Here is a 26,043-nt window from a genome sequence, read left to right as displayed (position 1 = left end):
CTAGCTAATGAATGTACATATTGCACTAATTGTTCTTTCTTAACTATTCGGGCTTTTGTTTAATAGTAAAGGCGAACATTATTTCTGCGCTAGTGTAAGATGAGGGTTTTGGGGTGTGATGTTACCCTTACCGCGCCTCGTCGTAGTTTGGATTTGCAATATAGTTAGTGTTTTACGTACTTTAAGTAATATTTTTTTTTTATTTTAGGTGTTCTTTGATTCCAAAGTTTTGAGGGATTATTGCAAGACAGTTGAAAACCAATAAAGTATATTTATGGTAGATAAAAACTAAATGAATTGTGTTTGAAACTATTTGAAAAGTAATAAATCAAACATGTTGTTTTATTAACATATTTCTTTTTGGTACTTTTTTTCTTACTTATGGATTTCAGTCGAGAAAGTATATGCACAAAATTTTAATATTCCATTATCGTTGGTGAACTCAGTTTTCTAACAAAAATATATAAAATCAAATATACAATTGGTTTTATTTTTTTTTATTTTCGGGAGTCGTTAGAGTCGTATCAGAGTATCAATTAATGTATAAGTATAGTTACTTACTAACAGTATACAAAGAGTTAACATTAACTGGTATTTTTACTTGCAATTTTAAATATTAAACATACTTTTGTATCTATGGTCATATAAAAAATTTAAGTCTAAAAATTTCCAATGTTCAGGCCAAGTCAATATGAATTGTAAGTTTGAGAAAACATGTCATGCCATCTTTAAGTGACACAAAAAAAGACTCAAAGAATTGAACTTCTTATATCTTTATACCGTTGCTTAAACCAAGATATCAGTGCAGCATCCAAAGCCACAAAAATCATCCTCTAGAATTTAGAAAAAAGCTCAGTAAAAACACTCTTTGCAGTACTAAAAAGCCAATCAATTACGGTTTCATCGGTACAAGGCCCCGAGTCACACACTATAAAGCTGTTGAGCAAGGAAAGGAAAATTGGTATGCAAACAAATTGATGATTATCTAGTCTGACTATAATGAGTCATTCATTTAAACTCTAAGATTCAATGAGTTTTTTTTAAACAGGAATACATTTGCAACCAAATACATAAAGTAAAAAAAAGCATCTGGTACATCGTTATGCAGTCTCCTGTTACAGAATCAAAGTTTTCCTTCAGTTAGAAAAAATTCGAAGAATTCTTTAAAAGGTAAAATATAACTACTGTCTTTCAACAATTCTGGCTTTGTTTGCAAGCTTTAAGCCGTATGTCTCAAACTTTATTTCTCTCAAACTTCTTCCAAGCCGCTAATGACATTGCTAAAGTTATCTAAGATGAAGTTGACGTCATATTAGATTGATCGATGACGTTTGTACGCATGATTGCTGTTCCCGGTGAAAGAGTGGATAAAAAAAAAGGTATTCCTAGAGATCTTAGATTACAAGAAAATCTTTCTTTGGAGTTGCGAATCAAAGTAATAAATAGAGAAAATCAGTTTTCGTGATACAGGATAATTTCTTTCCTTTGGTAAATGTCTTTACAATTGACAGTTACAATCATATTTCAAAAGAAGACCGCATTTTGACGTCTCTTAAACCCAGGTCTAGACTAATAATGACTTCCGTTCATTCATTTCAAGAGTTAAAGCTTTTGAATATAATCAAAAGTATTTCTTTGAGTTTGAAGAAATTTCTGAAAATAGATCCTCCTTAAATTTTGTTAAGTGTCATTTATTTTGAAGCTGAAATGGGTTATAGATTTTTCACATCAAATTGTACCTTTCAGACAAAACTGTATGAAAGATGAAAGATAGAAATGAGTTAAAAAATAATACCAAGTTAAGTGAAATATTAATTGCTGATATTACAGGTGATTAGTTAATAATTATATATATATATATATATATATATATATATATATATATATATATATATATATATATATATATATATATATATATATATATATATATATATATATATATATATATATATATATATATATATACAATCAAACACTTTATCACACTATATTATTCACATCCGTTATTTTGCTCTATTTTTATATTCAAGTATGCACGAATTAACATTTTACTTTTTTCCCTTTATTAAGTATAAGGAACATATTTTGTCCTCTCTCTTTTCATAGAGCAATTGTAATTATTAACATTTTCCTATTGCAAATGACGTAATTTCCTATTGCTATGCGTAATTTGCTATTGCTATTGTTATTGTTAATTTACGTCGCACTAGAGCTGCACAATGGGTTACTGGCGACGGTCAGGGAAACATCCCGGAGGTTATTTCCTATTGCAAATGACGTATTTCAACGTAACTTGTTTGCATGATTTTCAATGAATTATCCGGTATCTTGCTTTACATACAATGATTACTTAATAAAATTTTTTATTTACTTCCTCATACCAGTTTATTTCCTCTGATCAACCACATTGTTACTTGTTATTCAGGGTGTCTTGTAAATGTTTTTTTTTATATATATGTTTTATAACCGTCGTTAAACACCCCACCCAATTTTTGGGTTTACAACTACCAATGTTTACCTCCGTAGCCTTGTAATTTTGAACCCAATCCACTCCCAATACTTGAACTCCTGGATCAAGTAAGTGTGTTGTATGCCGTGGAGAGTAATCCAAGGACCAGCATACGTGCTATTGCCTCTCAGTTAAGGATACCTCGTACTCGTATTCAGCGTGCTTAATAGTAAAATAAATTCAATAATAACGAGGTAATTTTTTAGATAATGTGGCCGGGATAGCCTGGTAGGAAGGGAATTGAGCCCATGTCAGATAGGTCGTGGGTTCAATTCCAGTCGACAAAAGACTCTCGTGTAGTAAATGGTGACTGGTGCACGTTAAATCTGCCAGGTCACAAAGTCTTCACTGTTCCCATAACAATGCATACCTCTTTTACTGAATTGGAGATTGATCATTCTTTGGTTCAGGTAAAAATTCAATCTGCGGATATATGAATGAATCCGCCTTGCAAACGGGTTGTGAGACGTGTGTGGCTGAAGTCACATTCTCGGCTATAGATGGCGCCACTGAAAAACAAGAAACCCTCCCACTACCTTAAATTCACTTTGTTTCATCAAGCATGTTTGCCGATATTGGCAAGTGGCATTAGAAACTACAACAACATAAAGGGAGAAAATGAAATATAAAATTATTTCATTTATCAATTCCTAACTAAATTACTTGCTTAAGTGTGCTTTAGGTTTTTTGTTTTTTTTCTAAAAAATTTTTTTTTAAAATCTGAATAAAATATCTGACATTGAAAAAAAAACATTTAACATTTTAAAAGAACATTTACATTGACATTTTAAAAGAAATGAATTCATTATTTCATTTAAAAAATCGTCTTCTCCTGCAGGCAAAATTACAGTCGTTTGTCAATATAAAATGAGTTTAAAAACAGGCTTTTATTTGTTGTATTTTTATACATTAAATAAAATAAATTGCTTTAAACTAGAGTTAATTTATTGCTATAAGATAATTTTATTTTTTTCAACAGAGTTTTTATCTTCTCAATTTGAATCAAACGTATATTCATTTAATTTTTTTATTGCTTTGTACTTAATTTGATTAACCCTAAAGTATTTACTCTTTTATTAAGTGGGCATAGTTTTATTTCTTAAATAAATTTTTTAATGATTTTATTATTGCTTAAAAACACATTCGCATTTATTTTTTAGACTTCAATCTCTTCATTTTTTAAAAAAAGAGTAAAAGATTGTTTAATATATATATATATATATATATATATATATATATATATATATATATATATATATATATATATATATATATATATATATATATATATATATATAGAGAGAGAGAGAGAGAGAGAGAGAGAGAGAGAGAGTGAGAGAGAGAGAGAGACCATAAAGGTGGCATAATTCTTTTTTATTTCATTTTTCACAGAAAAATAAGATTAATAATCTCAAAATCTGTCGATATTTTCAGGAAAATAAAGTATAGTTGTCTTTTTTCAAGAAAACAGCAATTTTAAAAGAAAAAAGAACATTAGACTTCATTTTATATGAATCAGGTTTAACCTCCTATTCTACTTTTAAAGAAAAATATATATCTTGAAAGCAAACAGATTCCACTTACAATAACAGTTGAATGACACGTTGCAAAGAATAAATGAAAATTGATGTCTTGATTCAGCAAAACAATTTTCTTGCCGTTCGAAAGCAAGAAAAAGAAGTATTTTTAGGATTTCTGAATAAAAACAGCGAATTCCTCTTTCTGTGAGTTAAGGAAAATCAAAAGCAAGAAACAGATAGATATAAGAGTGATTATTTCGATTCTCATAAAACTAAAATGTTATTCTAGATAGTTTACAATTTAAACGGATTTAAAAAATCAAAAGAGTGAAGCGAATATTTGAAGAATGAGGAGAAAAGTGTTTAGTTCTGGCAGCTTGATACAATTTATATAAATTTAAGTTCGTGCAATTTATATCTGAGTGCTAAATTTCCGGAAATCTTAAAAATATATTTTTCTAATTCATTATTTTTTGTTTTTAACCTGTCATATATTTCCTTTTTCTTGTTTAGAGTTACTGTGTTTGCAATAGAGTTATTATGCTTTAGTGTTAGGTGTAAGCAATATTAGTGTACTGAAATATGTGGAGGAAAAAATACAATTTTTTTTTTGCTCTTGCTGTTGTGTTTATTACTTTATTCTACAAAATAATGGTCTACTTTGAAATCAAGTATTGGCGATACTTAGTTAACTCACATCAATTTGCTTTTGGGGATCTTTATTCCTTAAAAGAGATCGCACTGAAAAGCAATTTTTTTATTGAATTGCTGCCTTTTTGTCTAATTCATGTGCGAGAATATCAAATTTAGTTTATCAGTCATATCTAAACATAGTCCTGCTCTTAAAGCTACAATCTTTTTTTTTCAATGATATTTTTGTCGAAATAAATCGTAATTTAAAATTTCCGTTAATTTGAAATGCGGTAGACTATGTAGACTATAAATTATTTCTTAAAAATGTCATTAAAAAACTGTATCTTCAGAAGTGAAGCTGGTTGCAGTTTTGAAAAAAGTGATGTGAAAATATCTAAGATCCATTAAAGAATCTCAGACAACGAAAAAAAATTTTTCCCCTGTTTCATCCAACTTTTCTGCATGTTCTTGTTCATTTTTTAGCAGAGTAGTCTATTTTTTAGTAGCTCTATTCTATATCTGGAGGATTTTGTAGGTGAACTTCCACCATTCTCACAATTTTTTCGTTCTATACTCGATTGGTATTTTAAACTGATATAAATTTTTTTACAACAATAATAAATTTTAAAACTGATATTAATTACTTTTAATCCACTTTTTTCTTGTATGAACTTATGTGTTATTTTATATATTTCATGTATTTTACAACGATGAAATTGTAGATTTTACCTTTTGATCTGTTTTAAAGTGTATTGTGTCATTTTAGTTTTATTCTAACAATGTTAGTTTGTTTTTTATCCAGTTACTTCATGTGAATCCAAATTATATGCATTTCGTAGCATGTTATATGTATATGGTTCAATATGACTCTATTATGCCAAATTATATGTATATGTTTCAATGTGACACTATTATGCCAAATTATATGTACATGTTTCAATATGACTCTATTATGCCAAACTATATGTATATGTTTGAATATGACTCTAACGTTAAAAATTCTATTCACCAAACATATAACTTCGCAAGTATATAATTTTTGAAAAAAGGATGCTTTATTCAAATTTTTGGTTTGTGCAGAAAAATTCCCTTTAAATTAACACGTGATCCAAAAATAACTAAATTGCGGAATTTCTTTTAGCACAAGTGTTTTAACCTAAGAAACTATTTAATTGATGTAATTGCTTGAGGCCAACTAATGATAGTCAAAATTTAACCCATCGAAGATATTTTCTCTGATACTTATTCCTTTTGAAGGTTTATAAAAAATCATATTGGACATTATCTGTATTAAAACTATTCACCACGAATACAGTTTTAATATGTACCATGTATACAATAATTTTACCTACATTAGAATATTGGGTATTGATTAAAATGGCACCAATTATTATAACACCAAAAATGTCCATCACCAGCATTAATTAAGTAAAATTGACGTCAGCCCGGCAATTTTTATTGTTACTTAGGGACAAATTAGTAGCATTTATTAATTGATTTTGCATTTTAATACATGGCTTGGGGATTTTTTAATTAGTACCTATTTTCAAAACTAAGCAACATTAACTTCAATAATAGTAGGGCAAATTTTTATCTTTTTCCTAAACGAAATAGCTTTTATTTTGCTATTTCATTCATAGTTTATTTTTCTGCTTCTTCGTGAGCTTCTGAACAGATCATAATAAAAAAGCGCCCTCAGCCATTAATGATGAGATTTCCAGGCATTGAATCCTGACGGTGTTACCAAACTCCTCTAGATGTTTATCACAGCATTTCTCCGTTATATATAAAGTTTTTAAACTTGTATATTTCGATAAAAAATGAACTAAAATTGTCGTTTACAAAAAAAAATTTTACTTTAGGAGCAAAATTTATTTTAAATCTAAATTCCTCACACCCAAATAAGGTAAGATCAAGTATCAAGTAGGGGAGAGGGGGTCACATGTGAACAGGGGGCACATGTGAACATGGTATGTTTTACCAATATGATTTGAAATAAAAAATCTCGAAAAATTTTCAATTGATGGCAGTACTAGTCCTACCTCTCTGAAAAACTTTCAGAACAATTAGACATTTTGTTGGTCTATTCTGACAAGTTCTTTGTATCAGCTGGTGTTGCATATATTATAATCACTCGCTTCTTCAAGTGAAAGCATAATATAAATCAACTAATAAACTAAAATTAACTATTGCAGATCATTATATGAACATTCAGGTAAGTTTATGACAATTATTCTTTTTTTTTTACTCAATTAAAAGTTCTTTATTTTTCAATTTAGGTTTAAGAAGGATGATGGGGGCACTTGTGAACAAAACATCTGGGGCAGATGTGAACAGTTCACAAGTGCCCCTACATAGTATTAAGATTATTATCCTCATGATATTATAATTTTAAAAATATGTATGCATTTAAAATTATCATTATTTAATTTTCCATAATTAATTTATTAATTTTTCCTTTAAAAAAATTTTTTTTTATTAAATGGTTGATCGCGCATCACGCATATTAACTGATACACCTGAGAAAATAGAATTGCTAAAGCTACAAATGAAAAGATAGAAAAAATGAAAAAAAAAAACATGAAAGAGTGTTAGAGAAGAAAGAAAAAGGTCCATTACAACACCCGTGGAACGTGAAGTTGCGAAAAACCCAATTATTGTAAAATTATTGTACAGCTGAAAAATTATTTTCTTATTGACAGTACTGTTGTACAATTTAAATTCATATAGTAAGCTACAACCCCCTCAGTATAATGCGTATCTATATCTGTTATATTAAAGATTTTTTTCCTTTGAAATATGATGATTGCTTTGTGTTTTTAATCTTGTTCATATGTGCCCCAGGCCTGTTCACATGTGCCCCCAATAGGGGCACATGTGAACAATTGAAGTCATTTTTCTAAAATATTATAAAGTAAAGAAATATTTTATTGAAAAATCTCAAAAAATTCCACAAAACAAAGAAAAGACTATTTAAACATATGGACTTTTTTACTATGAAAAATTTATGATATTTTTCGAAAAGTGAAGAAATAAAAAAATTTGTTCACATGTGCCCCCCTCTCCACTAAGTATAAATAAGTCCTGTATCAAGTAAGTATATCAAATATAAATAAGTAATAGTAAGTTGTATAAATGCAACAAAATTTTCTTCTCGGTGTTTTCTGTTAAAAATGTACTGGAAACTCAGAAAAACATTGATCGCAAGAGCGTTTTTCGGCAAACGAAAAGGAATTTAAATTTTCAAATATCATTGTATTAAATATTACGTATTCTTCTGTTGCATAAGAAATTTATTTAAAATGACAAATAAAATCACAAGGAAAAAGTCATCGTCTGAGAAATAAAATTTTTATGACGACCAAATTAGCCTCAAACAAATCAAGTAACTGTAAATGCATTAAGCACCACGTATGATGAAAGATAACAACGTGTTATAACGTAATAGATGTATAGTATAAAGTAAATAGTGCGTCATATTGTTGTGTGGAAATACATATAAAGTATTATGGTTCAAATGAATATTGAATTTGTATGCTTTACCGTTAGAATGCGAGATAAATATTTGCTGAAGCATTTATATATAATGCTGGTTAATTGAAAGTATAGAGAGCAAAAGTTATAAAAACAGGTAAAAATTGTGTTATATATATATATATATATATATATATATATATATATATATATATATATATATATATATATATATGCACCGAAGAGAGAGCCTTTACATTATGACCACCCTCTATCTATAACAATGGGCTCGCCCAGGTGGTTTCTCGCCCAGGAACAATATTTTCATGGGGCACATTAGGACCCATAATCCTCATACAACAATCTCTGAAGTCTGTAAGCTACTTTAACATAGTTGCAGACCAAGTTCACCCATTCAGGGCAACAGTTTTTCCTGCGAGGGATGGTGTTTACCAACAGGATAATGCAACATGCCATAAGGGTCGAATCGTCATGGATTGGTTCGAGGAACATTCCAGTGACTTTCAAGTCATGTCTTGGCCCCCAAATTCACCTGACCTTAATCCAATAGAGCATTTGTGGTCCTTCTTGGAAAACCAAATTCGTGCTGCCACGCTACCCCCTCGCAATGTGAGGGAATGAATTGCAGGACCAGTTGGTGAGCGCTTGGTACCAGATACCTCAGACTACGTATCAGCACCTTGTGAAATCAATGCCACGGCGGGTGCTAGCAGTTTTGAGGGCTAAAGGTGATCCTACATGCTATTAGCAGGGTGGTCATAATATAATGGCTCTTCGGTGTATATTAAGCATTAAGATATTGACACACAGTTTTAAGATATATTATTATGAAAAACGCTAATTGTTATTTTGCTGATGATTTTATTGAAAGTATTTTTTTAATGCAGATTGTTATGTATGCATAAGTATGCATGATTGATTATAACTGCCATTTTTATTCTCCTTGTTGAAAACTACTTAGTATTAAATTGAGATAAAAACAGAATCCTCAACAAAAGCTAAAGTATTTTTTTCGAAAAAATTAATTTAAAATATTATCCTTCTACATAGGATTTATTTCATTATCGTGAGTTTAGCGTTTCTTTTATAGAACGCTAAATCCTTATCATTAATTTGATACATTAATTTTCATAGGGCGTCCATTTCATCTTTTGAAAAAATGCAAATTATCTGAATTAACTTGTCTTGTGGCTAAATGATAATGGTTCCAAATGTTGTGAATTGGAATCCTTCTCGAGGCAGGGATGCCACTCTCTCTCTCTCTCTCTGCGTGTGTGTTTAATCTATGTTGTGTCAATGTGGCTCGTCCCTTGAACAATAGTTCAAGTATCTTTAGTAGCGAGGAATGTAAAGTTCATCGCCGTCCATTAGAAAGAAAAAAATAGTTATCTGAATAGTGACTGCTGAGTATATATTGATTATATGGTTTATCTTGATAATTATACTTTACACAGTTTATTTTTTTTCAGAGTCAGTTTACCTTAACTTCTATAAAAATTTTATTGAATATCTTTATATTAACTAGTTTCTTTATTTTAGCATGAATTTAAACTGCAGTTCAAATCGTATTTTTATTTATTGCAAATTATCTAAATTGTGTTTACTGATCCATTGCGAATTGATATACACAATTTACATAGTTTAGTTCATTCAAAATTAATTTATTGTAATTTTTAAAAAAAAACTTATTTTAAAATTAATTATTTAAACTCCTCTCTTTTTGTAACACTAATTCAAACTGTAACATTTATTTTCTGGTTTATATTAAATCCTGCTTCTGTTTAAAAAGAAAACATTTCCTTATGTATAAAACGAATCTATAGTATAAATTCTTACCTTTAGAAACTTATAAAAGAAATCTCCAGGATTTCTAGATACCCTTTGAGAAAAAAAAAATATTTATGAGTTTTCAGTTTAGCAAATCTGTTATTTTTTGGACTCGACGCATTTCCTTTTTGTTCTTAGATATAGTACATGTAGTTCCTGAGTTTCTAAGATGGAAAAGTAAACTAAAGTATCAAGAAAATGTTTCATTCTAAAAGTAAGGCTAATCTCCAAAAGGTGATCCAGATCTAAGACTTCAAGTTCCTCTTATTTATTTATGTCTTTGTTTTCTTTTTTATACCAGAAGTAAGGCTCTTTTCCTCGTTTCTCGTATTTTCCTTTTTTCTCTATAGCTTTTCATCATTTCTCTCTGTTTTTTCTTTCGATCTTGTCTTACTTATGGTTCTACTTCTGTCTCAAAAGAGTTTTTGAAGGAATTGCTTAGGCCATATACGCTTGATAAATTGGTTAAAAGGAGAAATGAATGCAACTTTTCGAATGACATAAATTTTTGCTAGTAAAAAATTATCAACATGGATGAGGTATACAGATTAAAGTTTAACGTGCGTCTAATAATTATATTGCATATTTTTCTATTTTTAAAAATTGATTAACATCAGGCATACACTTTGTTATTATTATTGTTACAAAACTTGAAGTTGTGCAATAGCGTTTTAAAAATATGCTGCTTAACAAACAAAACACTAGTTCCGTTTAAAAAGTTTTTAAAAATATAGCTTACACTATATACACTAGATAATCGGGTATGCATTTATGTTAAAAGTGAACAAAAAATATTGTGGCCTCAATTACTCCGCAATATGGGGTAACTTGGATGAGAGTAAACTAATGATGTATAAAGAAAATGCTTCATTCTAAAAGAAAGGTCAACCACCAAACGTGGTCCAGATTTAAGATTTGAAATTCTTTCTTTTTTATTATGTTTTCGCTTTTTTTTATACCAAAAGTAAGACTTGTTTTTTTTTTCTATCTCGTTTCTTGTATACCCTTTATTTCTGTATAGTATTTCATAATTTATCCTTCTTTTCCTTATCTTGCCTTACTTATTATTTTACTTTTGTGTCAAATGAGCTTTTGAAAGTGATGATTACGCCATAATGCTTGACAAATTGAATAAGAGATAAAATAAATGGAACATTTCAGACGCCATAAAAAATTTCTGATAAAATTCCATTGATATGGATAACGTATAAATATCATAGTTTATCCTGCATCAAACTAATTTGACATAATATTTTCTTAAATTTTCATAATGAGTCATTTATAACAAGTATAATGTTCGACAATACCTTTTAAAAGAAGTTAAATTTCAGAACATCCTTATACTATGCTTTTAAACAAAGTAAATACTACTTCTGTTAAAAAATAATAGTGCGTGGAGTCTCTCCGCGCGAAAGAAGTTGAACTTCGCAACCTGCGACGTTAATTGTAGAAGAATCAGCAGTCGTAGAAGGATCACTAGTTCTATTCAACGACTCTTTTTCCTGCTCCGCTCGCTTCCGTGCTCTGTAATCATTGCTCATTTTTCCCTCGTGGACCTCTAGAACCAGTGGAAGTGCTTGTAGTTGCCTCATCGTCTCGCCCTCGAAAATGTTTTTGTATTAATAATGCATATAAATGCGTCATAGTGTAATTTCAGAAGAGAAAACCTAACAATCAATTGATATTCACAAGAGACGCACCTTGACATAACCTTAAATCCGTCGCATTGTCCGTGGGATTGTTTTCATTCATTTTTTAGAATTGTTATCCACTAAATTTGAAAATAAAAAATACTACCCTATTAAATTATATGTGCATCTAAACAAACTAAAAAAATATTTATAGAAAAAAAATACTTTTATGACTTTTATTATTTTCATGCTAGTGAGAACCAAAACAATATGGAAATGAATGAGGGAAAACTGACTCCTACCACGTGATTTCAAGGCCAATAAAAATGTAGCGTTAAACGTTTAGCGCAACCTTGTTGGATGTCGCATAAGAAGTAAAACTTCAAAAAAGGTTTTGAAAATCATATGCTACAGGAGAGTGGACGCTAATACAGAGAGAGGGCTAGAAAAGACATCTTGAATACATTATTTTTTATTAGTCAAATTTCATCTGAGAGATATCGAAGATTGCTAACTACGATGTACACTTTCATGTGACTATGTACAATTAGACTGTGAAATATTCGGTAAAAGTTTGTATAAAGTAACTCTAAAATATTCATTTTTACTATTTTATCAGCATAGTTATTTTATTTTCGAAATTTCAAATAGAACGTGGCAGTACGTAATAAGAAAATACGGTTTTTTACTTATTTTGGTATAAACTTTTACTCTTTGCTAGTATGGAAGTAATTACACTCACCCCATGCAACTTAAAATAGGAGAAATAGAAATTGATTAAAAATATCACTGATTTGTTATTTATTTCTTAAACTCAAAATATTTCGCTAAAAAATATACTTTAACAATTAGTGTTCAATGTTTAAAAAATCAATGCTTAAAAAACCTCTATCTCAATTTAATCTTCAAAAGTTTAAAGAAAAGTTAAAGGACGTGATTCATCAAATTTGTTAAAAGATTATAAAACAATATATTAAGGAGAAAGTTTTGACAGACATGAAATTTAGTTAGAATAACATCGACTGGAGCCGTTTCCTCTATTACGAGTTGCTTTAATTGCTCCAGTAGAGAAAATATCATTAAGCCACGTGTTGTCCAACCAGACCATTTCATCATCAATTTGAAATTATGGTTATTAAAATTAATTCAACTTGAAATTAGTTCCGTTCTTTCAAATAAATCTAATTAAAAGAAATAATTTTATAATAATGTTTAGATAGAAATTGATTTCATTTTTGTTATATATATATATATATATATATATATATATATATATATATATATATATATATATATATATATATATATATATATATATATATATATATATATAAAATATATATATATATATATATATATATATATATATATATATATATATATATATAAATATATATATATATATATATATATATATATATATATAGACGAGAAAAAATGGGTTTCAAAATTTTCGAAAAACTAATAAAGCAATCATATAGTTTATTGACATAATTGATTCCGGTATTTCTCTTTTTCGTACTTATAAAGTTAAGTCAAAAAATTTTATAGTAAACCAGAATATAACATTATCGTTGAACTCAGTATCAAAATGAAAACAAAAGATCAAATATATGACTGATGTTAGTTTTATTATTTTCGGGAGGGGTTCATTTATGAAGTATCAGATAATAAATTGATTTACCAATAAAGTTTATTATTAAAGGTTTGCAATGAGTTAATACAACTCCTTTATCTTGTTGTTTTACATATTCTATATATATTTAGGGCTATGGTATTTGTCATCGAATTTCGATTCTAATTTAATGCATATTGTACATAAAAAGATCTCATTTGAAAAAAAATGATTTTTTCAATTTCCCATGTTCTGACTAAGTTAATGTGAATCGTAGTAGGTTTTTAACACGTATTGCCATCTTTAAATGCTAAAATAAGACGCAAGGAATTGAATTTTTTGTCCTGTTATGCCGTTGCTTTATCTATGATATCAGTGTCACTCCCCAGAATATTAAAACCATTCTTTCAACAACTTCATAGGCTGTCCATGTTAATACCATTTAGTAGTGATAGTGTGGATATAATTAGCCTTTAAGGTTATTATTCTAGGAAAACATTGTGATTCTAGATGTAAACTAAAATGTAGATAATGGTTCAAATAATTGATAACAACATCAAAAGTGGTGGCAACTATATACCAAAATATTTTACAATGTACATACGACCACAGCCTTGCTTTAATTATTTTTATTACTTTGAGCAAAATGTAAAAACAGATATTAACTTTATTTGAAAATTTTAACAACAAAAGCTGAAAGCATAAAAATTGCATTTTACATGCCCATATTGACTTTTTAAAAGCACTCGTTTCAATTTTAGATGCAATACGAATTTCGGTTACTTCACACGCTTTTGCTGTAAAATCGCGTTGTTTTGCAAAGAAAGGCAAACACAATAAAAAAACAAAAACAATTAGCTGTCCATATTTGCACTAAAAAGTCTAAAAAATAATTAAATATTTTAAAATATACTTAGAACATTTGAATCGAATTTTAATTGAGCCGGTTAATCTATATATGTATTCAAGATGGAATGTATTTGGGCAGGGAACTGTCCTTGCATCAGAAAGGTCCTGGGTTCGAATCCCGGGCAGGGCATGGATGTTTCTTTCTCTCCCTTTGTGTTGTATGTCCTTTCTCCTTTGTGTGTGATTGTGACCCACCCTATAAACGGGCTGTGGTTGTGTGAATGGCGTGGCAGAAGTCAAATTCCTGCCAATAGATGGCGCCACTAAAAACAGGAACAATCGCACCCCCACTGCCGAAACAGGCATACGACAAAAAAATGTATTTAAACACGGGCCTAAAATAATTTACCTTGAGTTAAAAAAACAGCAATGGTTTTGAAAATTGATCCAATGAATGCATTTTTTTTTATATATATTGTAATTATGCAACCTTTACCTGCAAAACATGACGAAAGCTTTAATAATTTTCCAACAGAACGATGTATGTCTGATCATGAGCGAATATTTCTATCCATAACTTATTTGAAAGACTAATTTCAGAAAGAAGAAATTTGAAGTTCTGTAAACAATAATCAAAATAATTTTATCCGAACGATATAAAAATATTGATACGTGTTTAAGAGTATATAGCATAAATCTTATCAGGATAAAAATCAGCTTCAGAAAGCATTTTTTGAGCATTGTCACAGTTGTTTATACATTCCAAGAAATAAAAATTGGAAAAAGAAATTAATTTTTTTAAAAAATACTACTAAAGTAACTTTGCTTGAATGTTAATAGATATTCACTCTAAGTGAATTTTAAATTTTATACTCGATATTTTGAAGTATATACAACATTATAATTATTTTTTAAAAAAATGATATATAATATCCTATCCCAATTGCATTCCAATTTAAAATTAAGAATTTTAAATTTACTTCTAATATATTTAGAAATGTATATAAAGTTTAGAAATTCAGTTTTATGTTAGCAATCATAATTTCCTAAAACAAAGACATGCCTATTTATCAAAGTGTTTCGAAATTTGCTTGCGATGTATTGTTCAATATAAAACTTTTCTCCGACTTGGGTTAGCCGAACAATGAAATTTGCAATTCTGACTCTATATTTGCAATTAGTGACCCTCCAAAACCCCCTAAAAAATACACAACATATGATATAGCAAAAAGCTTTGATTTTTGGCCAGTTTTTTTCCGATTCAGACAACGTTGCAGTATCTGAAATCTGCATCCAAAATTTGGTCACGAAAAGTAATCTAAGGAATCCCGAGTGATGGCAATTTATTTAAAAAACTGATGGAAAACGGTATTGGTTGATTTAAAAGCTCAAATTATAATACATTACAGAAGAAAAGTACTACTAATTTTCAAACATGATTTTCAAATAAGTTTGAAAATGGTGAAAATAATTTTGAAAAAAAAATTATTTTCTTCTGTAAAAATAGTCAAACATATTTTTAAAAAAAATTCTACCCATTTTTAAAAATAGTTTAATTGGTTACTTTTAACTCGGGAGACCAAGTATACGTAATTATGCCCAACCATGTGATTTATATCTGATTTAATTGGATACCTGTAATCGACGTCATACGTGTGAGTAGAAACTGACTAGCTTTCGAATCGACGAATGTCACGATTTTTCCACAATGACGTCAGTTGCTGTTATCCAATTGAAGTAGTCGGCATTAGATGGTAGAGTGCTGATTTTATTTCTCTTGACAGAGATGAAGTTTTAAGCTCTTCTTAAAACGCATTTATGACTCTTTAGCATAAATAAGCCGATAAATCACTGCATTTGTCTGATAAATGAAGCGTTTTAGTAACGAGGAGCATTGTTGCACGATTACGATCATTTCAGTATCATAACTCTAAGTTGCCCAACAATATCCGATTTCTATATTATCTCCGTTGGGCAGTAATGGTCTCCTTCATCAAAGAGAAGATAGTGTCGACGCACCACTCATCTTTGGTTATAATCCTTAAGGACTCTAAAGTAACTTACTATAAACTGTTTGCTTTGCAGAATACTGCTAATAATAAACAGTAGATATTATTTCTCCCCACGTAACCTAACATATGATTAAAAAACTGCTCGATTTCTTTGTTTATCTTAGCTTCACAGCTATAATTCTTCTCTCTCAAAGAAAGTACGACCTCAACACGGCATTGTGTTTCTTGGAATATAGGATAGAATCCCTTAGAATTCGAAAATATTTATTGTGATATGTTTATACTGTTGTACTATACGGTATCATGGAAGTAATATAATTGTGTTTCATTTACGTTTTTACAGCATCAATTCACTTTTTATTATATTTTCAAGGATTAAAGGTGTATACGCCATTTTCTCAAACATTATTTGATCTGTTGCTATTTTTATTCAAAGTAAAAATATAACGTCTTTCTATTTTAAATTTCAAAAAGAATAAAATAATAACATTGCTATTTATCGATATCTTCCACTTTCAAATTTTGTTATAAATTTCTTTTAAGGTTATCTCAATTAAGAACCATGCGCAAAATTTAAGAAACATATGTAATCTTTCAGTAATTAAGAAATATATATGTAGTTCATAGGATAGAACACTCAAAAGCTATACGAAACTAGATATTGGGTAGAAATAATTTATAAAGTTGTGGTAAAGTAAACCAAATATTTTTGTTCAATCGCAACAGGATAAAAACTGCAGATAAAAGATACACAAAAAGCTTTTGTGGATAAAACTTTAATTAAATCCCAGCATTTCTGCGATTTTAAAAAGACAGAAAAATACGAGTTTAACACATGTTCAAATTTAAAGAAATAACTTGTGTGAATTTTTTTCTTCATAGATCAGTTTTTCTATGCCTTAACAGTAATAGAAAAACTTGATTTCTTTCATGTTCACAAAAATGTATGATTATGTTCACGTAACTTTGATATAAACTTAATCAATCTTGTATAAAAATAAAATAATCTAAAAAAAATAAAGCGTGTATCTTGTATGTTACCTTACTCCATAGCAATTATGGATAAATTACTTCTTTATGTTTGACTTTCAATTTTTGTAGCAATCAAATCAGTTAAAATTGTTGTGAATCCGACTCCAAATAAGCAAAATCAAAACATATTTCTGTTATAAAGTTAAAAATATTAATGAACAAAATTTCTTACGTTTGAATTGTTCGTTCTATTTCACGATGGATTTGAACTTGAAGCAGGTGGGGGTTCTTGGACCTAAAAACTGGTTTTCTGTAGATTATTCATTGGGTGAGTTGTGCGTGACAGAAAAAATTTCTCTCAATCTTACTGATTTAGCTATCGATTACAAGAGCGTTTCTGTAAACTTTCTCTCTCTTTTTTTAGCTTTTAGTTTTTATGCATGCACATCTAAGCCGAGTTACAGTTTAAAAAAAACGTATTTGAAATTTTATTCAATGTACTCTTATATTTATTCAACAAGCTACTACTTTTATTGATTGAAAATAAAAGAAACTTATCATCTAATCGAAGTGCACACTTCTTTTGTGTAAATTGTGCGCTTTTTAAATATCTTGAAAATGCTTCTATTAAGTTTTCTTCATCACCCGTGGTAACAAATAATTTATTTTATCAGTTTTCAAGCCAATCTGCTTTATGAGCGAATTATTAATTAAATTCTAAATGTTTGCAACTTAAGCATCTAAGCATTACCCAGTAAATTGTACCTTTCTGTCTTTTTTCTCCCATTTTTAAGTGGATTTTCAAATTTTATATAATTTTTGGGACACCAAGTAAATCTTAATAATTGCTCATTGTAAAATATAAAATGCGTATTACACTTTTAGAATTTAAAGCAAATCGTAACAAATATCTTAAAAGAAACCATGACTATTTCGGCAACATTTGATCATCAATGGTACTCAATCTTTCCATCACCACACTTTTCTTTTACACTTCACAAGTGTTTAAAGAACTTAAAGATTCTAACTCTAGATGGAGCTAAGAGAGGTGTGGATCCGCGAGATTACATTTCGCTCCCGCATTCAATCCCTGATTGCATAACTTATCGGCTTTTGAAGGTATATATATGTATGTATATATCTATATATATTCAGTTGATTGATGAAGTAAGTGAGAGACGATAGAAGGGAACTAATTATGGAGAACAACTCTGAAAGGGAATAGATTATGTATTCGAAGCATTTACTCGATATCTTTCTATGAATGCATATTCAACTAAATGAGTCGAGTGCTAATAAATGAATTCAGCGTTCTATCCTAAAGCCATTGAAGTGTTTATGTACGTGGATGATAGAACAGATGAGGAGGGAATTTTAATAATTTTTAGTCATTGGTACTTCTCCATTATTTTTAGTTTTCTTTTTTGTATCTGTTTTTCTAATAAAAATATAAAGAGTTTAGATTAAAAAAAATATGGGGTATAAAATTGTAATACGTTACCATTTTCTTCGAATTTGCTTTCTTTCAAAATGCAAAAAATGTGTACAAAAAATTCTATGATATTTAGTAGAGTTTGCAAAATTAAATTATGATAATGAAAATAGTCGCTAACCATTTTTAAATTCGGAAATAATTTTTCTTTATAAAAAAAAAATATTTGCTTAAGTGTAGATCAAAATTTTAATATGTGGAGTCGACGAAATCACACTGAAGAGAATATTGAGCAATTACTTATTAAACAATTTGACATTCGGATTTTTTTTTTTGTAAAAACATTAAAAAACTAATATTTTAGCAATATAATGCATAATAGGAAATTATAATCAAGAAAAGAGACGAGCATTTAATGATGTATTTTATATTCCTTATAGAGTTCGTTGCTGTAATGTGCCAGGCTTATATCTAAATTTCTACAGTCTACTGTCATGTCTACAATCTGCAGTTTTTTCACAGAAGAAATTTAGACATTAGCATCAATTTCTTCTGTAAAGAAGCTTATAGAGCTGTTGCAACAACATTGATTTTATTTTCAAACAAGAATTTTAAACCTGTTGTACCTTTATTGTTATACCTTTTCCTCCCTTCTAGGCACAAAATAATTTTTAAAGATATGCTATTTGCTGACTTTACGTACATAACTTTGTTAGGAAAAAGATGTTCAAAATTTATCATTTTTGACGAGTAACTGGTATTGAAAAGAACTGTTTTAAACTTACCGCTCCCACTGTTCGATCTCCCAGCTGGCGTATTTTACAATGCAAGTATGCAGTTTTTCCCAGTTGAGCAGTTACATTCCTCTCTGTACTGTTGTCAAAATAAGGGCGATAATGCGGATCATCCCAATACGAATTTGGTCTTGACGGTGGTTCTGCCTTCGATCCTCCAAAGCTACGTTCTGTTCGAGTAAGCATGTGATCGAGGTGACCTTCGGCACCTAGGAAAAAAGAGTCAACGTAAGTATCATATATACGTTACATGTGATACGTAAATAAAATAAAACATGATGTACAGGTCTGAGCAATCGAGCTGTAACACATTAGGTAAATTAACAATTAAGGTAAAATAACCTGCATCAGTCTGTTCATCCAATTAAACATAAAATTTATAATTAAGAACATTTCTTTACCGATACGGACCAATTACAATTAGCATAACTTCTAAACCAAAAATAAAAAAAAAAAATAAAACTTATACGGACATTTGATCTTTGAGGGTGCTGCACCATTTATGCGTGGATGAGAGTATCGTGTTCTAATAGTCCAGAGTCACAAACTCTTCACTGAAGGGAAAGGGGGAAATAGTGTGCTGTCAACACTGGGATTTGAATTATCGTTTTGTCGGTCATGTGAATGATAGATTAACCCTCTTTGCTATGATTTATTGTACGCAGCTGCAAAGAGCGAAATAGTTTCATCAGGTGGACTTAGATGTTACGATAAAATTCTGGTTGTTTAATTGTATTATGCGAAACATTTTATTGCAGTTTTTTGAAGTACAGTTTTTACAGTATTTACAGTTTTAATGCAATATTTTATGTTTATTTTACTGTTTTGGTAGATTACGGTGAAACAATGGTTAAAAAAATTTTCATTTAACCATTTTTTTTACCGAGAAATTTCTAACAGTGTAAATAATAGGCATTTGTTTATTCTATTACTTGATTCGAGAATTCGCATGTGCGGTAACTATCAGGTAGTCTTAGTTTTTAAGCATAAAGTGTAAGAAATATTTAGAAATGCATAGTTTAGAGCTATCGTATGCTAAAATATTAAAAAACGCAATGGAGCTAAATTCGTATATATTTTTTTTTTGATTTTCTTTGAAAAAGGCGATATTAAGAAAGGTGTCGTAAGCTCTGAAAAGTATAGGTTCTATACATACGCACGGCAAAACCTGGTTTAATAGTTGTGCGAATTTAGAATTGTGACCTTTTGCACCAAAAAAAAATGGCTAAAATAAGTTATCATAAATGTGTTATATGTAATTCATAAATAAAAAAAAATGTGCTGTAAACGGTAAAGATATCAATTTGTCTGACACTTGATTGAAGAGGCAAAAGTATTCACTCATAAGTAATAGGTATTTGTTTCGTCTGATACTTGAATCAATTATGTTTTGCATGTACGGTAAATATCATATAGCCTTAGTTTTTAAGGGTAAATTATGAGAAGTCCTTGGAAATGTATATACTTTGGAGGCTTCTTTTACTGAAATATGAAACAAGGCAATGGGGATTAAATTGTACTTTTTTGCCAATCCTTAAAAAAGGCTGTATTAAGAAAGGTGCCGTAGGTTCTCATAAGTTGATATTTTGACATAAATTTAACTCTAATTACAGAATTTGTTCTAAAAGACAATTTAATGAATCTGGAATTAGTCTTAGAAAATACGCATTTTCTTTATAAAAACTTGATATAGTCTGGAGAAGAAAAGGTTTTGAACAAATACAATGCAAAGTGGTGTTATAGGTGTCCGAATTTCGAAATATACAGTTAACATTCAAATGAGCGTTCATAAACATGTTCAAGAGTGTAGTTAGATCTTGAAACCACTAATTGAGAATAATTACACAGAACTAAATCGCAACACCACACCTGAATTATTTCCGCTTCAGAAAACACCAATTTGAAAGAGCTTTGATTATCGTCAGAAGATTGTTCACCATCATGAATTAAATAGCGTGATTTCTTTGCATGCTACTATGCACTGTAAAAACAGTGTGAAGAATATAGTGAGAGAAAAATAGTGCGAAGGAAAACTTTTAAGTTAACACCAAATCTTGCTTTCGTATACAATCTGAAGTGTATGAATAAATCCAAAAATATTATGATTGGAAAAGTTGAAACCAGGATCATGAGCTTTCTCATCCTGAGTTAAATATTTTTACTATTTATTAATGTATTGCCCTTTATCCTGTAATTTAATACCTTCAATAGGCATTTCTCTTATGCATTACAATTTTGAGAATAAGCGATTCTATGTCTGTGGGATAATCGGAAATTAAATTAAAATTTTATTCAGATTTTGAGTAAAATTATCTTTATGGTATTTACATTTAGTGCAACGTTATTTCAAACTTTACCCCGTACTTGGCACATGAAATTAATTAATATATTTACTAAAATTATTTTGTCAATATGTATCAATGCTTGAAATAATTCAGTACTAAATGGTAAGTAACTAAATGCGAAGACGAAAATCAGTTTGTTAAAAATAAATAAGGAAATAAATAAATAAACAAAATAAGTAAAAAATATAATTTTTATTTGCTTCTTATCGGGAAATAATAGCCCTGTAGTATTTTCTATTGCATATTCCAAATTTTTTCATTAAGTTAAGGTGAAAACTGACTAAGATATGAAAATATTATTCAACTTTTTCTAGTCTGTTTAAGCGGATTACAAACGTTTAGGAATTATACCATCTTAAAGTCTCGATCTAAAAGAAATTTCTATTTACAAAACTAAACATTTAAATTAATCTTAGCATGTATTTCAGGGGTATTTGGGCGAAATTATTGATTGAATATTTTGAATGTTTTTCTTTCAAATTTTGGCTTCTACATAATGGTGCTAGTTTGTTTTATTAAAGTTGCTCTTTTATCAAATTTATTCTCAGTTTTATTTTGGAGCATTTACGTTCGATTCAGTTCAGTTACGTTCTTAACTGCATGATCACTAAATCTTTAAAACGTGTAAATATTTGCCTTAAGACTGCATTAGTTACATGTTTTGATATATTTTAGAATGTAGTTTTAATGCAAAAACAATACAAATCAATTTAGAAGCAATTTATTTTAATCAAACTGTTTCAAATACGGAATCAGGTATTTATGTTTTTTCGTAGTAGTTTGAAAATAGTAAAAATACACTAAAAAGATGAGATAATAGTGGATGTTTAAGTAGTAAACATAGGCAATTAAAATTAAATTATTCGAATAAATAATTGAGATAAAAATTAAGATAATTATTCATTTTTTTTCTAAAATGATTATTTATGTTAATATATTTTTATTTATTTTTCTAATTTTTTGCTGAAAATTTTTCTGTCTTTCTGAAAATCTCTCACTAAAAAAATATATTGATGAAAATGTCAATGAATCGTTTGATACCATATTGAAGAAAAATAAATAACTTAAACAATATTATCATTATTTATGTCATATTATAACCGAAAAATGAATTTAAACTTTTCCTTTTAGAAGATTAAGAATATTGATTCCAGCACTTAATTCTCTACTTTTTTTAATCTCAATTAATTTCACGTTAGGTAAATCTAGTTACATTAATAATCGCCTGCCAATAGTGAACATATAATATGTCAAATTCTGTGGAAATGACATGAAACAAATTACTAAGCAATTTCTTATGGGAAATACATTTGTTTTCATGTCAGATAAGAAAAATATGTAAAAGCCTACATTATTAAAAGAAAATCAATTGATCATAAACTTTATAGTTTGGTTTTTCGAAAAAAACTTTCTAAATATTTCTCATTAAGTTTTTTTTTTCTTTTTTTATAATTATGGTAATAATTTGTAAGACGATATCATTATTAATGACACTTTTTTTTTCGTTATCATTCAAATCATTTATTAAAACTCTAACAGTTTTTTCAAACAGCATTTCTTAATCTTTGAAAAAGAATTCCATTAGGAGAAATTTGCATTTACTCATTGAAAAAAAAATGCTTGTATAAATTTATAGGTTTATAATTCTGCTAGTTATACATTGAGAAACGCAAGTATGGTCAGAGCTACCAGAATATGCTAATTCTTACTTTGTTGCTGGCTTTATGGGAACCACAAAAAGCTCAATAATTTTTACCAAAAATGCTTTTAAAAGAGAAATTGAATATTTTTCACCTCTCGCGTTTTCGGTTCATAATTTTTTTAAACTTACATTTTAGTAAACAGTTAATAGGATATGGTATTTCAAAAACAATTAAATTTTAAAAACCAAATTGAATAGGCATTATTTGCTGTGATTTAGTTGCAGTGTTGGAAGCTTGTTTGAGTGTATGGGTGTCTCATAAATAACCAATGACTTTTTAAATAACAAAAAACGTAGCGAGATAAAGAATAATTTCATGTTTTCTTTTTCTGATTATTAACCCAAATCGTTAAAATTAATTTTAAATTTTGTCAACACAAGGTGTTGACGTTTTCCTTGCGTTTAAGGGAAATTATTTTAAAAATTTGCTCTGATTTTTGAAATGAAAAAAGCAATTGTCAATTCTGAAAAACGCAAACTTCAAACTCACAAGGGTATTGACCTTATTTTTTTTTAAAAATTATTTAAAATTATTTAAAGTATAATTAGTAAAAAAAGCCCTTTTAATGATGTTGTGCATATCATGAAAATATATCCTTATAGTCATAAGATATAATTCAAGGGTGCTTTTGAATCTCGAAAAAAACTAACATCTAACCAAAGCTCAAATTATAAACAATATACAAACGTTAAAACAATAAACACTAAGAATCATTAGGAATTTTCAACGAACAAAAAGATTAAAAATTTTAAAAATTACATTAAAGAAATCGGGTTATCTTACGAAAAAAAAGGAATACGGTGAGAATTTAGTTTTTATGGAAAAAAAGTATTCTGGTAAATTTGAGCAAAAAAAGAGCGATATTTAAACCATTTATTTATTAATTTTTCCATTCATATGAAAGCGACTTCCCAGAAATTCTAATTTTTGGAATTATAGTTCTTATTACCGCCCATAAGTACAATACTGAGAAGTAAATTAAACCGAATAAATATTTTTCCCGTCATGTTCTGAAATATTGTGATAAAATTACCAATAATTTTACCACAATAACCAAATTTTGTCTCACATCATACGATCGTAATTTATTTTAAATTTTACCGAAGTCTTTACTAAAGTGCTTCGGTAAAAATTACAAAGCTTTCTTGTATTCCTATACAGATAGAGAAAAATTTTTTAAACTTTTTTTCTAAGTGCTTAGAATAAAAATTAATACAATTAATCAATAGTTTCCAATTTATGAGAATTTTTATGAACATGAGTAATACAGCAATGTTTAATTTTTCAAATATAAAAAATCCAGATCCCAAAATCTTTTTATTTTGACAAATAGATGGCGCTTCTTGATATTCAGTTTTTACATAATTCCCTTAATTAACATTGAAGACCCTGGCTAAGCACAAGCAAAACTTAACAGCTATGAATAAATGTTAAAACTTACAACTGTTCTAAAAATAGCATATTATTCTCTGAGCCTTCGAAGGCACACCTATGTATGATAGATAAAAATTTAATATCTTTAAATTAAAGAAAACAAAACATTTTTAAAGCATACATTTTTAAATCTTCTAAGACAGTATTGAATTATTCTACAGAACAAAGCATTGAATAATATAAATTCTTTAAATTCTTTAACTTATTTCAACGAATGCAGCATTTTAAAGTTCGGAACTATTTTTTTTTTGTTGGAAACGAATCAACGTATTCAACATTTCAAATGAAATGAACAGTATCACAAAAAGTTAAATCAAAGAAAAGAGTATTCAATTCAATACTATAAAAGGATTTTTAATGCATTTTAGGCACATGCAATTCTAAATCTTTTTAATGACGTAATATTTTTCAGAGAGACAAAGAAGAAGAAAAAACGCCCACCACATTCAAGCGATCACAAGAATTCCTATCCTTTTCGATATTCATTGATAAATTGATCTTTTTCCCTTCACTTTTGGTTTCTTAAAGTTAAATGCCCGAAAAATTCAAAAAATAATAAATGAACTGAATTTTTATTTTGCAAAAGCAATAGGTATTTTTATTTTTATATCTTTACTCCGTTCCGTAAACTATTTTATTTTTTCGTTTTATTCGAAGATTCCGTTTTATGTCTCTCTTCCTTATGGCATTAATGAAATTGGACTGAATCCTTTATTTTTTGCTTATCAAGAAGAGAATTATTTATTTGCTGTTTGAATCGAAACAAAATATTCGTATAACGAATACTTTTCATTATCTAGGGATGTCTAAATTACTAGGCAATTTGTTTTGCAATTAAAATAATGGGGATTAATGAATTCTTGTTTTAGTGAATTAAGCATGCGATGTAATAAAGAGTATAACGTGCCGATAAAAGAAATTATGTTTTGCGATTTTTTTTTAAATTCCTAACTTAAGGAGAAGTGATGCATTTAAGATTCAGTTTATAGAATTGTTATCATGTGTATTTTATTATTACGTGATGATAATAAATTGCTTGTAATAAGCATAATACTTTTTAATTTGTTGGGTAATAAATAAAATGCCTCTCTATAAAATGTTACAGTTTTTTGTTAAAAGTTTATAAATGCATTTGCTATATGTTTAACGACAGGAGAATTTTTATTTTTGTTTGCAATTGCACTAAGTAAACAAAAAAAGTGTTTAAAATTTGATTTTATAATAAATGCATGATTATTGAAATTTTTAAAAAATACTAGATGACTTATT

At 28.5% G+C, this 26,043-nt stretch overlaps 1 protein-coding gene across 2 annotated transcripts in view; it reads right to left on the bottom strand.

Moving 5' to 3' along the window:
- The window catches only part of LOC107452561 (uncharacterized), a 314,006-nt gene that overhangs the window by 113,786 nt on the left and 174,177 nt on the right, over positions 1–26,043 (bottom strand). For both annotated transcript variants that reach the window (XM_016069065.5, XM_016069073.5), the window contains one exon: positions 19,284–19,501. In XM_016069065.5, coding sequence (XP_015924551.1) covers positions 19,284–19,501 — 218 coding nt within the window. The remainder of the gene's footprint in view (positions 1–19,283; positions 19,502–26,043) is intronic.

The sequence above is a fragment of the Parasteatoda tepidariorum genome, chromosome 6 (genome assembly GCF_982258835.1).
Source record: "Parasteatoda tepidariorum strain Cologne lab strain chromosome 6, Ptep-v5.0, whole genome shotgun sequence".
NCBI lineage: Eukaryota > Metazoa > Arthropoda > Arachnida > Araneae > Theridiidae > Parasteatoda > Parasteatoda tepidariorum.
This window is presented reverse-complemented; position numbering and strand designations above follow the sequence as displayed.